Here is a 15,908-nt window from a genome sequence, read left to right as displayed (position 1 = left end):
ACCAGTGTTAACAAAAAAAAATAGATCACTTTTGATTGAAGGTTATAATTTTGTTTGCTAACATAATGGGCCACTAAGCTAGCATGAAGGATTCTCTTTCTTTGCTAGAAAAAGGAGCCCTTATTACCCACAGAGCAATTCAGCTACTACTGTTCTAATTAGTCTCAAAAACCAGGACAAAACAGAGGTTTGTGGTTTGTCAGTTTCTCAGTGAAGCCCACTCCTTGTTTGTCCCTTCTCATTTACAAATACCAATATTAAATGCACTCAGCTTGAGGCTTCATAACTGGACTGTGAGTGCCATTATACTTGTTCTGAATACAGCCCACGATTCCATCAGAAGTTCACGTTATCCTGGCATTACCTCTACCAGCATAGCAGTGTCAAGTAGACATGAACCTTGCCAAATGCATGTCTTTTTCACTCCACACCTTCAGATTTGAGCTCTAAAAATTGAAAACAGTATTGGTTGCTGGACACCAGTAGCTGTAAATAAAAAAAAGCGTCCCACTTTGTTAGACTATATTATTTTGTGGGAATTAATTATTCATTTGATAAAAAACTCTATTTTTGCTGGCATGGTCACAGATTTTGGTCCAATGAAACAGGGTTGTTGTCCTTTGTTGGGAACAGATGCTGTAAATCATATGTCAGAGAGGTCTGAGTGGTCATTTGATGTCATTATAAAGCTATCACACAGACCTATGTGGGGAAAAATCACTTTTCCAGTACCTGAGAGCTAGTCATACAATAATTCAATGTGCTTGAGGACTTTATGTCATCTCTCTTTTATCCGTTGATCTATTAGTGACAAAGAAACAGCTGGATGTCTGTGCAGGTTCAAGCCTTTAAATTTCTCAGCTGAACTTGTGCAGTGTAGTTTGTATATTTGTAAACTTTGTTTTAGTCCATGGGTCTTATCAGGGTCAACATGCAGCTCATTACAAGAACCATTTAAAGAGTTCTCATTTGATTTAGCTTTACATATCTTTTTGCCTACAATACTCAGAAACCCTGTGTACCACTGGCAGTTTGCTCAGAGGTTTCATTGTGTCAAGGTAGTAGCAGCTAATATATCCTTATCCTCTAGCCTCAAGCAGAGATGAGCCCCAGTAAATCCCCTTTCTTCTAACTCCACACCCCCAGATTATTTTTCATTTTCAATCTTGCAGTCTTCTCCCACAAACAATGCTGACACAAGTATCATCGCATTTATCAAACTTCACATGGCTCCCTTTGGAGACAGAAAAGCCTTTATGCCCCTTTTCCACATATGCACTAGCACTCCCCAGCACACACTTTGATGTGTAAATTGGAGGAGATGCCCTCAAAATAAAAGTATAAATCATATTTATGGACCAAATGTGGTGACATCTATAGCATCATGAAGTACCCCGCAGTATAGGAAAAGGACTGATTTTGATCAAATGGAAAAGAGAGTCATATATGCATGATTGGTTATCATCTATAGTTCTTTTCTGTTTAATGAACATCTTCTCTAAAATATGTTGTATGTTTATTCTATCAATTCATTCAATCTTGCAATCAAGATTGCAAGCCAAAACTAAAGTCACAAGTTTGCTGTTAAAACTTTGAGTCTTTATACCATTTCTCTTTTACATAAACTTTACTAAATTTTCACATCTTAGGGGAGAGTTGCAAACTCACAAGCGATGCGAACAGTAGCCTTTCGACTCTTTGATGTGCCCAAGTGGCTCCAGGCAACACAGAGACACCAGTAGTCCTCGGGGCCATGGAAATCTTCTACCTGCTGGCGTGACACGTTGATCATCACTTCACGCACCTTCAGTCCTGGATCAACAGAGAAGGTAAGAGAGTTAGCAACTCCGTGTGCCTATGTGTAGTGTTGCACACCTTAGATTAGATTAGATTCAATTAGAGTTTTGCTACCCTGCATTTGGGACCACTGAAAAACACCTAACGTGCTGTGCTGAATAAAGTTAAGTTTAATTATTTTCTAAAATTATTAAGACGTTTCTGCCAATTGTTTGAATCTGTGGCATTTGTTCCAAGAAGATGTGCCATATGTGCAATATATTTGGTCCTTCTAACATGACATAAATCTAAAACAAAGGAACAGCTCAGGGAGTCACTGTACTATTAATAAGACCATAATGTGAAAAGGTAAAACTGGACTTGATTCTTTTATGCACTGTACAGTTCCAAAAGCAAATACTTTCTGAGTTGCACTTCCTTGATCTACAAATTGTTGCAATTTATGTTGCAGGGACTTTTAGTGAACCCAGACAAAATTCAAAATAAATATAAATAATAAATATTCAGTGACCAATAACTGCCCTTCGTTCCCTTCAATAACTGTGCCTTATTATCCCTAATAAGGCACTTAGATCTTCCAATCAAATGCTCCTGACGCAACCGAGGTCTCGTCTGAAGTCCAGAGGTGATCGGGCCTTTGCTGTCGTAGCTCCCAGACTCTGGAATAACTTCCCTCCTTATATTCGTTCCTCCGAGTCCATCCAGTCTTTTAAATTGCGTCTTATAATAACATACTAGTTTGATTCAAACTAGTATGTTATTTCATGGCTAGTTTTTGTTTCAAACAATTGTCATATTGTTTTCTGCCCTCCTTTTAACTGTTTCTTTTTTTTTTTATTCTGTCTTATGCTATTGCTCTGACCAACTGTGAAGCACTTTGTTCAACTCTGTTGTATTTTATGTGCTATAAAATTGTATTTTTTATTTTGCCACAATCCTTCCATCCATGAAGTCTGTTGTTCTTCTTTTTCTGAATTAGGAAGCACAGCTTTCCATGCTGTTCAAAGAGCAGTATTCTCTAACTGTTTCTTTCAGATTTTGAAATGTCCTGGAAGGTGTAGTAAAAAAGAAGCCAGGTCAGATGTCTTTGATGTCCTTTCTGGCTGGCTACGCATTTTAGTCCTTAAATACATAAGCTTAAGTTTAACCTCCAGTTCATGGAATTTTGCTGAGGACTGGGAATGGGAAATGATAAGAATTTAGAGATTCCAATTGCATTATCTGTATTGCTTATCAATCAGCTGATTGTGTCAGTGCAAGTACGTGGGATAAACTGGATCAGGAACAAAGACGACTAACAATTCCACGGAAGTAGACTACTGGGAACTGGTTCTCTACAAAAACTGGTTCTTGATTGCACACTGCTGAGGACATTTTTCTGTACTACCACTTAAGAAAAAAATCTTCTAACTGGCAGCAGGTATAGAAGTTGATCTCTAATCCAATCCAAAAAGTTCCATATAGATAGATAGATAGATATAAAGCACTGCTTCACTTTGATTCTAAGACTGACATTCAACATGTAGTGAATGAAAAAGTTTTTGTTTTTTTTTTCAAATTAAGACAAATATAGATGAAAAAGATGAGCACATACTTGAATAAGTGCAGCATACCTATAGCAAGATATATGATGAGAGGAAGAAGCAGAAGAACAGAGACAACTTTTGTGTGTGTATGTGAGAGAAGGGAGTGGGTGAGAGAATAAAAAGTCAGAAAAAATTGATTAAAAAAAACTTTATTCAGTCTCACAGATATCGAAAGCCTCCAATGACAAGGACAGTCACTGAGTGCAAATGAAGCTGGTGTGCAATATTTCAACTGTTATTCTAAGTGCTTCAAAGCACAGACGTAGCACTATAGAACAACAGAGCTAGACATAGCAAAATGGATCAGACAGGATTACCTCTTCGAACGATTTAAGATGAAGACTTTGTTCTAGTGATGGAGAAAGTACATAGGAGACTGACTGTTCCAAAGCAAAAAAATTGATAGGCAAACATCATGAAGATAAAAAACAAAAAATGTTTAAAAGACTGCAACTGGAGAGCCCTATTGGCATTGACTTCTGGAAATAAAATAAAACACTGACAGCTTCACTTTTTACAAAGTAGTGCAGGCTACTTTTTATAAACCCAAACACACACTTGAATAAGTAGCCTGCAATCAGTTGGCAAAATTGGCTGTTCATAAACAACAAGAGATGAATAATGAATAATAAATACATATATTTATTGTTCTTCCTTGTAAGCTACATATTTTATGTTTAAAGCCAAGTAATTGTAATACCTGTTTGATGAACACTTGATCACAGATACACACGCTCCACTAATTATTGCTGTATAGACACTGATAATCCTGGTCCCATAGGGAGTTTATATAGCAAGTTTTATCCAGATTGATTAACATATCTTGGAGGAGTTATAGAGTCTTTACTTTACCATATAAAGTGCTTTTAGGCAAGTGTCGTCGTGTAAATAAGACTGCAATTAAACTGAATTGAAGTGAACTTCAACTTCACAATATAAATTATTCAAATACTCTACTTCCTGGTTTTAGCTGTCTTAGGGGATCTCACTTGAGGACAGCTTAATAAAGAAACTGTGACTGGTCCACAGTGTTATTGTTTTCTTTTGTCACTCTTGAGGGAGAGCTAATTTTTAAGTCCACTCTTGAATTACACTGTAGACTAGCAAATAGTATTTTAACTTTATTTTTGTATTAAAGAATTAGAAATTTTTAACTAATCAACATTGATCAATGCGTTATTTAGAATTACTGCTGCTGCTGCATCAATTATTTAAATACTTTTTTCATAAATACAGGTATCTGGTGACCATGTAATTTTTCTTTTCATGCAGTAATGACATTGATACCTTTGCAGTATGTTTAATTCACTAATGCCAGAATCAGAATGTCTTTACTGCCAATTAGAGCTTTAGAAAAAAAGCATAATCCAAATTAGTTTTCTCCTTCAATTACTTGACACTTTTAAAAAATTATTAATGCAAGTGTTTAACTTTCTGTATTCAGCATAAAAGTGTTGTGTTAGAGTTCCACTTCGGCTGGAAAGAATGAAGAATATGCGAGCTTCAAAAAACAATGCTCATCTAATTGTTAGTCTTCTTTTAAAAATGTAGTGCGATATTCTTACTTCTTTATATTATACTGTTTAATTTCAATAAATATAGTGGGATCTGTGTCTGCACTACTGGTTGAAACTTCAATACAACATAACTGGACTGTCCTCACTCAGAAAACGGCATAATACAAGATGTTATCATGATCTATAGTTACGTTTTAAAGTTAAGGAACCTCTGACATGCAAACACATGTAAAATGTCAGTCCTCTGGGATCTTAGAGAAAGGAGCTTTTCTTAAATCGAATCAATTACAAGTGAGAATAATTGCAAAACCAGAGATAAAGTAAAATTTCAAACTGGTCCCACTCAAAGGGAAACTCTTGGTTCCTTTTTAGGTGGACTTGCACCATTCATAACACCAGGTTAATTTACTCTAGGAGTACATAATGTATTTGGAGATTATAGAGAAATGCATACATAATGCATGAGACTTCACCTAAACCCTTTAGATTTTAATCCAATGAATCAGAAATGAAAGATGGGCTGCAACGTGACCCACAGGCGTGCAGCAATTGTGGGCAGGCCAACACAAGGTTAAATAGTGTGCCCTGTGTGGCTTCATAGAAATGTATCAGCTGAACTATCAGCTGATGTGGGCTGGCACTGAGATCAGTTGATTTGCTGCGATTGCAGCAGAACTTGACTTTGGGGCCTGCCTGAACTTGTGGATCAACTGGCATTGCCTTTCCTACATCCATTCTGATGCTCAAAATGAACCTTCAGAGCTTGGGTTTTGATATGATTTCATGAGAGTACCAGTATTAGCAGTGTTCATGTGAGTCAGGTCTTAATGAAGCATTTATAGGCTGGAAATAGGCCTCTGTTTAGGTCATGTGCTAAGCTGCCGTTAAAAGGGAAAGCCCTGTATGCTAAATAAGCATCTTTAAAGAATCTGTAATCGATATCTCGATATGTCTACAGGCTTGCGTCAGTGATCAATGGGTTTTACGGGATTAGTTATGCACAAGTTCTTAGGAAGGACTGACACACTTCCTAAATCAGTGCTTTCTGCTTCTCTGTGCTGAGCTCAGATAGAATCACTAAGGAAATTGGCAGAAACACAGAGCCCCGGGCAACCATGCAGTATGTTTCTAGTTCTGAAGGGAAAGCTAAATCATCTATAGAAGAATTAGCATTAATAATCTGAACTACACGTAACGATGTATAGAGGCTTCCTGTGCAAGTGACACCACAATAATATACTACATTATATAACACAAAAACACGATGTGACCACAGCAAACTGCACAATGCTCTTATTATATTGAATGCATAAAAGAATGTGAGGGAAAAAAATCCAGTCTATTTGAAAATCCTCTTAGGCAACAAGCTGCAAGTCCCCAGTTGTTCGCCATCCCCTCATATGGCTTCAAATGGGTATACAGCACCCATATTTAATGTGAGTCATCGGCTTAGGGCCTGTCACATGTGTTTTCTCAGAGCCTTTTGGAGCCTCCGGGCCTTATACCCACCACTGGATTAAAGAGCCAAATATGCAATGTGCTGGGAACTGCAAGAGACCAAAAGCCTGCCCTGACTCTTATGCCTCCAATCTCTCTGATGAATTATATTTTAATCTGACATGCTCTTACTAAAGTCAAACAGCTTCATACTGAGGCTGCACAGCTTGCGACGCACTGAGCAGACTTCTGAATGAATACCAATCAAATCCGAATGAATGGCATTGGGGCAACGGCGATGACTCCATGCTGGTGTTTGGGGCAAAATTAAGAAATGGAGAACATTTCGTGACGGGTGGTCTCCACTTTGCTGGATACAAATGACAACAATAACAAAAAAAGTGAGCTTCTTTCTCTTTGTGAAACTCACAAGTCTTGAAACGCTGATACAAATTAGGCACTTTGTCACAATATGGTGCAATCGGTGCTTTTGGTAACTGTGGTAGGTAAGATTGACAGGCCGTGAGTTGGTGTAGGGGGGTAGGGGTGGGGGTTGAGAACACAACAAACAAAGAAGAAACTCTGGTTGGTGCTTCCCATTTGCCGTCCCTGTAGACAGTGAGACACAGGCATAATTCATAATTTCTTGAGCACAGGCAGAGAACTGTCAAGTGACAGCATCTGTGTGGGAAGAGAGACAGCAAAGCAAATAATAACTAATGACTTTCTGCGATGCCCTAAAAAATTTGAGGCTGAGTTTAACAGAAGTGGAAGAGTGAGCAAGACTGATTGTGTGAGAGAGAGTGAGCGAGCGCGAGAGAGAGAGAAGGTGGCCATAAGCTTTTTTGACAAAGCAACACATTTCCTGGAGTCCAAAGCGACATCGACAGGTGGTTTGCTGGAGAGAAGGGAACGACTGCCGTCGTTGTGTCATCTGTCAACCCTATTTGTTTATAGGCAGAACACTGTTGACAGGCCTCATTAGAGTAAACCACTTGATCAGCTCTCCTCCCCAATCCTCTTCTCACTCTTTTGCAGTTTTCCGAGTCACTTGATAAATCCATCCAAAACAGCTGAATCGCTCAGAGAAAGATGGGCAAAGCAGCTGGAATGAGAGCAATATTTCCCCGTTCTGAGGTCCAGTGCAAGTGAGATTGTCGCTGTGGTAGCTCTGCCTTAGTCTAGCTTATTAAAATGGATTTCAGTGACAAGAACTTCATTAAAATGGTGCATTGCGATCATTTTATTAAAAAAAAAAAATCTGCTTTAAGAGAGTCCAGCAAAAAAACTTTTTCATCTTTTACTCCATCCACACACTGCCTCTGGTTCTTTTCTGTTAACCATACAGTAAAGGCAAAATAGGAATGGGCTGCTGTCCCATAGATCAATATTAGACTTTTGTGAAAATGGCCATATCTGCTCAATGTAGTGGCAAAGCCAAAACACTGGTCCACTGCTCTGAGGCAGAGGGAAAGGTCAGCTCAGGATTAGACTTTAGTAGCCTCACTTAAAAAAGACTGGCCTCATTTTAAAACCCAGTATACATCTAAATATATGTGTGGACATCAATACTGCAATTTTAACACAGTGTTATTATATATGCAGGTGCTTTTAAAGTATGTACTACATAGACTTAATATTTTTAGCAGCACTTTCTCGTCCCTTGCTCTCTCGCCCTGGGTTTCGTCAGTCTGTGTCTCAGGAGCTGTGTCCCAAAACGTCAGCTGCATCCTCCGGAGGCCGCATTTGAAGGCCGATTACGTCACAGCCAGACGACGAAGGCTGTCCCAATTCGTCGACTCCTTCAAATGCGGCCGACAAATGCGTCCTTCATTTCCCCGAATTTGAAGGATGGGTCGGGCGTGTCCTTCGTGGCCCACTATATCCCAGAATTCATTGCGCGGCCCAGCCAAATTTCAGCTGGCAACAATGGCGGCCGCTGCTAAGTTTTAAAATTACTCTTATTAATCTTTCTGGGCCACAAAATAAACTTTTAACATATTTTAAGGCGAGAAAGTAGCTGTGTAAATTTCAAATATCTGCTTGGTTTATCAAGACATCGCATATTTGCAAAAGTGTGCCGACGTTTTCGGAGACATCTGTTACCCACCAGCTCAATAGCAAGCCGGGGGATTCAATGGTCACTCCAGCCGGCGAGAGCAGCGGACTTAAACATGATATAAGTCACTCAGATAACTTAAAAATGTAATTGTTTGCCTTTTTTGGGTGTTTTATTTGTTCTGGAGTAAATCGGTTTGACCGTGTGAGACGGTCGAGGATTTTCGCCAGTGTGCTGTTATATTTTAGATAGCAAGGAGCAGACGGCCGAGTTTATTAAACTCCACCAACACAGCGGTGATGCAAATCTGAAGGCTAGACCGTCCAATTTCACAGCCTTGCACTTCCGGCCTTCTCGGTCTTTGAAGGACCCGGCCCACGTAGACCGCGAAGGCCGGGTCCTCCGAAGGATGCAGCCGACGTTTTGGGACACAGCTAGTGTGTGTGTTCCCCATACTTCCTGTTTGACTTTGACAGTATCCGATACGTGTTCAGGTTTGCTTCCCCCCGTCTCGACTGTTAGATTGTTGCCAGCTATGTTCCCCAGGTGTTTTCACTTTGCTCTGATTCATTCCTGTATTTAGTTACTGCAGTCTGGTGTCGCGATCTCCCTCATTTGCCGGCTGTGTGTTCTGCTTGTTAGTTCAGTTTCTAGTCTCTCCCAGTTTGGTTTCTGCAATCATACTTCCAGCAATAAAGCTATGTTTTTGAGTTAAGTCCTGCATATGAGTCAGCATTTTGGGTACTCAACCCTGCCTGCTTCACACTGCCATATGACAGATTTGACTGTATTCGGGCATGTAAACCTCTTGGTTAGTTTCAGGAAAAGGACATTAATTTAATTTGTATGAAACCACTTTTTTACTGCTGGGCCAAATGTGACACTGAAGCAGACTGGTGGTGTATTCAACATGGTTCATGATATATTTATGAATTTTAAGTTACAGTTTTGTGCTAATGGACGTCGATTTTCCAGTTTAGTTTGGATACAGAATGGTTTGCATTACAGCATAAGGGCAGTTTGTGAAATGGTAACAAAGTTATTCACTTGTTCATGGACATGAATGAGAGTGCTGGTAAGTAGAAAAAAACCCCCACAAAGGTAAGACAGGGGCGACATTTGTTACCGTTTACATTTACATGTGATTTTATTTGCTATTTGCTTTCATTAGGTTATTATTACAAATAATGTTTGTCAGAAGATCTCTCATCACATCAGGTATCCACCCATTGTCCAGGTATCCACCCAGTGTGGGCGTCAGTGAGCATCATTAGCATTTTCCTACACTTTGTCACGTATTAAAAAGTCTTGCTCCATAGCAGTTCCAGTTAGCAGTCGAGCAATGGCTGGGAAGTAGACAAACACTGAATTGGTTCTGATAGTGAAGAAAAATGCTTATTTTGAGTCATGATTAGGAGGGCTGTCATTTTTGATAGATTTGTTATAAAGATTTATGCACACCTACCGAGGGAACCAAGTTGCAGGAGTTTCATTTATTTCACAATGGGATGCAAACTGTTGCAGTGATTTTGAGAAATGAGGTTCCCTCGATAATAAATCTGTGTTTACTCAAAAGAAGCCATTATCAGGGCACCTGTTTGTGCCAGGGGCGACTGTCATAGCACATGTACTGCAGGGAGCGTTTTCACCTCATGTGATGCCAACCAATAACGAGCACAAAAAGAAAGATGTGAAATTATTTCTTTCAAATGTTCACTTGATTGCCAATGTCAGTGAGGTACGTGCCACTATAAACTCAAAGAAGCCTTTTCTTCATATGTACTTGCCTTTAGTGTGGCATTGAATAGAATTTATTTGAGCAGATAATAAGTTGCTGAGGACTCCAAAGGCATTCTAAAGCAGTTGATAGCTCGGCAGTTTGATGATAAGTTACATATACATTCAATGTTTAGTGTTTGTTAGTGCTCACAGACCCCTATCCCATCCACCACCCCCTCAGTGTGGTTAAGTCAGAGACTTGATCCTTTTAAAAGGATTCCACCAACTGCATGCTCATGAGGGAGATGTAAATATAAACATAATGAACTGGTATTTAATTAGAATGCATGTCGATGTTAACAGCAAATCAACAAATCAACAAAGGACAATGTCACCACTAGAAGCAGTATACCATTAGCTGTTTGGTTAAACATTAAATTCTATGTCAATCACACTGACCTTAAGCAAAATAATACAAATATAACCAGTGAGACAAAGTGTTGGAGCATTTGGCTGTTTATGTCAGCAGCTAATTTTTGGTGAGTCTCAGAGAGAACACTGGGTTTTGGCTCTGGCCCAGTGTTCCCGTCTCCAGTGCTCTGGTACAGTAATGACAGCCAGATCCATCTGTGTTTGGGTGTGCAGCTTTGGGCTACTTTGAGCTCAGAAATGAAAAATGTAAAAGGTGTAGTTTCAACACCTGGACTTGAGCCAGTGTACTTTGGCCAGTTTCAGAGAGTGTTACATACCAGAGAGTTATTTCATCTACGTTTTTCCTAATTATACTGTATCACTGCTGTTGAACTCATGCATGTCAGTGCATTGTTTAGCCTTCTTGCTTCACAGCAAGAACATCCTGGGTTTAAATCCACCTTCCTGTCTGCATGTGCATGTTCTCCCTATGTCTTTGTGAGTTTTTTTTCCTGGATACTCTAGCTTCCTAAAAACGTATGACCCACCCCCCTGAATTGAAAAAGTGGAAGAAAGTTGATGGATGGGAATCATTTGGACATTGTTTTCAGTTATTGGGGACTCTTTGCAAGATGTGATCACGAAGTCCTACAATTTCAAGAATGACAATAATAAACCATACCATGGCTGCTCTCTCCTCCTGTTTTTAAATCCCTCTATAACAACTGTGTTCTAACCACCTGCATTTGTGCAGGATCTCCTCTGGTGGTTAGTGAGCCTTACATCTCATTTTGAATGTTCCTTTGTGTTAGCATACAAATGCTTGTAAAGAGCTGAAGTTGTATTAGCAGTATAATGCTGCTGTTTCTGTCCTGGATGCAGTTTGCACTTTACCGTTGCGCTCTTGTCCTTTTGTGCAATAAAGATAAAAATGTTCACACATTCACTATAGACCATTCCACCATTTTCCTTCTCCCCAACACGAACTGAAATCAGCTGAGTGTTGTAGTTATAGTTGTAGCTGTAATGTAATGAATTTAGTACTTTATTGCGTTTCTGACAAATCTAATGTGAATACTGTAACATGTGTTAAATACCCCAACTCTTTCGTCTTTGGGCTGAAGGAAGAGCAACACTCGGTGTTTAATGCTCAATCAACAATCAATTTAATCAATACAATTCTCATTTTTCTCAAAATAAACAATCAAACATTCAATCTACTGGTCCCTTTCTAGTCTAAACAACAGTGTTTCAGTAACTTTCCACTAGAAGATGGTCCCCTGTTATCTACTTTCTCCCAGGCAAGCGTGGGCGAGAGTCTTCAGCTTTCTACCCCCCAAGGACACGTAGTCTAATGCCTTTATTTTCAGGGCCATGCCCACTTAATACTACACTATATGGTTATATGGCATTTTAGTTAATATAAAGCATAGACTTGAGGCACTTCAAATAATTTAATCCCAACACATGTTATTTTTTTAATGCGTTACACAAACACTGGTTATGTGTAGGATATGTGGTGAGTAAAGACTGTGTTCAGTTAACAGGTCACTTTGAGTGCACGCAGTTCAGCTGCAATTGTCTGTCACATATCTGAAAACAACAGAATGGAACTCCATGGTGAAAGTCTGACCTTTAGGAACAATTTTAAAATGCACAACTCTACAAAGTTACACAAAATCAATTTAAAAATCCCCAAACAAACAAACAAACCCGAAAACCATCTGGTCTCATGCACTGGTTTTAGGCTTAGACACTGAAGATTTTTCACATGACAATTGCTATTTGTTTTTTGGTTGTAATTAGAGATTGCAGCTCTTACCAGCAGTAACAGTCAACGTCCATCACGACGAGCACAAGCACAACTGGTCACAACACAGAGCATTACAAAAGTTTTGTTGTGCTCAAAATAGTCCACAGGTGAACAGCACTAGCACAGTGTATGTAAGTTTAGCCAAACTCCAATGATAACTGATTATTCTGTCAGGGCTTATGAATGTAAATAAGCACAGTGATTGAGGAACTGACGTCTTATCATAGCGCTCTGTTAAAATGCATATGTTGGAAATAATCTGTGAATTTATACCTAATCTTATCGAACTGCAAGTAAATTATGACGATGGCAAGTTGACAGGTTTGACAAACTATGTACCAGACTCTCTTTTTACTCATTAAACATCTGTCTATGGTGCAAAAAAATACAGTAAAGAACAGATAATAAAATTGATTATCTTGTCAATCCAGGAGGAGACCACCCACTCCATTCAGTCACTCCTCCACTTTGCCCACTAATGAATATTCTGTTCTTATATACTACATAGACAAAAGCAATGTGCCATCTACACATTAGACCTACACGAGTTGCTGGGCTCCATGCCATCAAGCTCTGGGTGCTGAAAACACCTGTATTTAAAGATTAAGAGGTGTGGCCCAGTGCTTGTATCCACATGATGTATGTTGAATGGTTCTTATCTGGATATTTCTTAGGTAAACCACTTTTTGTTATCTCATTTTTTAACACTTTTCAAAAGTGGTATCTGATCCTCTTTATGCACGCATACAACACTTGGTGGACAGGTGGCTCTTAGCTACACCGCTTGTCGTGGTCTGCTGTCATGTGCCTGCATATGAATAAAGCTAATCAAACTGAAAACACAACAGCTTTATTTATTAAGACCTTAACATGTTGCGGTAGGTTACAGTATGTGTGCCGGCACTCATTTCTCACTAATGAATGACAGTACATCCTGTATGCAGATCAGTGAGCATGACACGAGCATATGTGCTCTTTATCAGAAACACTCCAACTCCGCTCATTCATTACGTTATCTATAATTAATACAAAAAAACAGCCTTTGTCAAATGTTTTAGTCATATTCTGTCCAGCCATTTATTTAATAATCAGTTTACCATGCATCCATGTAGAAAAAAAACAGTGTATTTTGAAAGCAGGCATAGCTGTAATTTGCAACTTGACTACAGACTGAAAGTAGTCACGCAGCTAATTGTAATGTTTGCAACGTAAGTGTGTCAAGTGGTGGCAGCAGCACAGCTAATTACAACACTAGCTTTTGCTGTCAAGAGAGGTTAACAACCTTAACCCCTTTCTACAGCTGCTGTTTTGGACCGCTTTCCCCCGATTTAACATTCCTCTATTTAAAGCTTAATAACTTCTCATGTAAACATTACAGAACCATTGGTAATGTCTTTTACTGAAGACTCTTGTGCAATTAGGTTTCTGGCATTTATTGTGGGGAAAAAACAAACAAAAAAACAGTTCTTAGTTGTTTTTTTTCTATGAATACTACTTCCTGCCTCAAGTCTATAGGCCCCTGTCGAGCACATGAGGCAAACCTTGGATACAAAAGTAATCACTTAATCTTTTACCTTGTTGAATCTCACAAATTATATAAAATTGTGTGTATAACCGGCATATGAATTCTTGCATTATTGCAAGAGACATGAATAGACAGATTGATGGATGGTCATCCCCAACAGGGTAATGTCTAAAGGATTCAGTTTGGAAGGCAGAAATACAATAAATGTTCTAAAAATTACTTCTTTTCCTCAAGATGCCTGTCTGTTACAGAAAAACATAGCACCTGACACTAGAGTGTTGAGGGGATCTTTACAAAAATTGTAGGTCAAACTGAAGACCAGATTCTAGTAAAAGTAAAAGTCTGAAGTATTGCACCTAGATGAAATGTTTTTTCTCCTTGGGTTGAGTAGAGCAATTTTGCATTAAAAATGTCATAAATTACAAGCTGAGTAGCACGTATACACACTAAACTGCCTGGTGCACAGCTCACATTAAGGGTACAAGGTACATACAGGGTAAAAAAGCTTCTGGTCATTGGAAGTATTTTGCCAAAAGTAAGCCGGGACCACCAGAGCAATGGCTGTGTACAACCCTGAAAATCCAAAGTGGAACAGACCGACATCCATGAATTATGATGAACAAATAAGATTATTAATGGTCTAGTTATATTCAACTCTGACGGTTATTATCCACATTAACTGCTGTTAACTTCCGGTTTCGCCGTAAGATGGCTGCACCGACGAGAGCTCCCAGTCACAATACTGTAATTTTCTGCTGCTCATTCCTGTGCAATATCCCATCTGCCCTCCCGTCAGATTTCTTTTCAAGATTTTCTTATTTAATCACTAGTGTACATATATTTATATTTATAGATACATATATATATTTAGTCATCTTTTCTCTTTTACCATGTCTCTCTAATATTTTGCTCCTTACTATTTTTCTATTTTATTTATTATTTTATTTTATTTTATTATATTTCATTATATTTTCTCCTACTGTATCATGCTGCTGAGTGACTGCTGCTCGTCAAACACATTTCATTGCAATGTTGACCCTGTGCTAACTTGCATATGACAAATAAAACTGAAAACTGAAAACATTCATCCTATTCAAGATTCCTTGTTCCACTCCAGTTTACAGTAAACAAAATTCCTGACCAGTAAAATAGAGGGATTACCTATCTGAACTGCTCTAAGATGCTGCAGCATTGTCATGGCTACCACAGATGAAATGCTGACAGGGGTTTTAAACTGTGGTCCCCTCATTTAAGCATTTTTTTCTGTCCATTATATCACTTCAGAAAAACCAGAGTGACTCCAAAGTGAAATGTAAAAATATTATTGTCCACCTCTAGAATTCAAATATACATTTCCACACCAAAACACAAATATAACATAGATGATGTCTTTGATGATCTTAATGATTCTCTTATTAGTAAAAAAAAATGTTGCACTTAAGCGGGCTGCAATTGGAGCTTTCTACACTTTATTTTAGATGCTTCTCTCACCACCCAAAAAGGTCCATTTGTTGGATTTGTTAATCCCTTAAATCCTAGGCTATTTTTTTCTTCCGCTCTCAGTAGCAGTTCTAAAACTACCAGAAGCCAGCACAAACAGTTCTTGGCTCCATTGATAATGAGTGCTTAGAAGATTTGTGAAACACAGTCAGCCTCCTTGTTCCATTCATCAGTACAATTTTACTTCTGTCTCATCACAACCCTAAATAACAGTCTTCTAGTCCTGACTTATAGCACTGATGTCATTAGTTGCTGAACAGAAAATGAAGCACAATACTTCACACATTTAAGACACTGGAGTACTTGGCAGCCTCTTTCATGAATTTCCCCCCTTTTTGGGAGGAAATTCATGATTTTTTATCAAAATTAAATATTAGAATAAATAAAATGGCACCGGTTGCATTGTCATGACAGAACCACTTGCCAGAGGTTAAATAATGATTTCAATTTCTTATTTTTGTACCTTTGGCCATCACTGGAACATCTTACTCAACAAAGTAATTGCTTAGAACAAGAAACATAATAATATGTTGAACTAGAGGAG

The 15,908-nt window shown here is 38.7% G+C and overlaps 1 protein-coding gene across 4 annotated transcripts in view; it reads right to left on the bottom strand.

Moving 5' to 3' along the window:
- Positions 1-15,908, bottom strand: part of unc5db (unc-5 netrin receptor Db) — a 284,478-nt gene that overhangs the window by 117,310 nt on the left and 151,260 nt on the right. For all 4 annotated transcript variants that reach the window (XR_014877264.1, XM_085180735.1, XM_085180733.1 and 1 more), the window contains exon 3: positions 1,669-1,812. Coding sequence is in view for 3 of the 4 variants with exons in the window: in XM_085180735.1 (XP_085036861.1) it covers positions 1,669-1,812 (144 nt within the window). In the remaining variant the exon portion in view is untranslated. The remainder of the gene's footprint in view (positions 1-1,668; positions 1,813-15,908) is intronic.

Source organism: Neolamprologus multifasciatus, chromosome 12 (genome assembly GCF_963576455.1).
Source record: "Neolamprologus multifasciatus chromosome 12, fNeoMul1.2, whole genome shotgun sequence".
In the NCBI taxonomy this organism is placed as follows: Eukaryota; Metazoa; Chordata; class Actinopteri; order Cichliformes; family Cichlidae; genus Neolamprologus; species Neolamprologus multifasciatus.
Note: the sequence above shows the minus strand (reverse complement) of the source record. Positions and strands in the feature narration are given on the sequence as shown.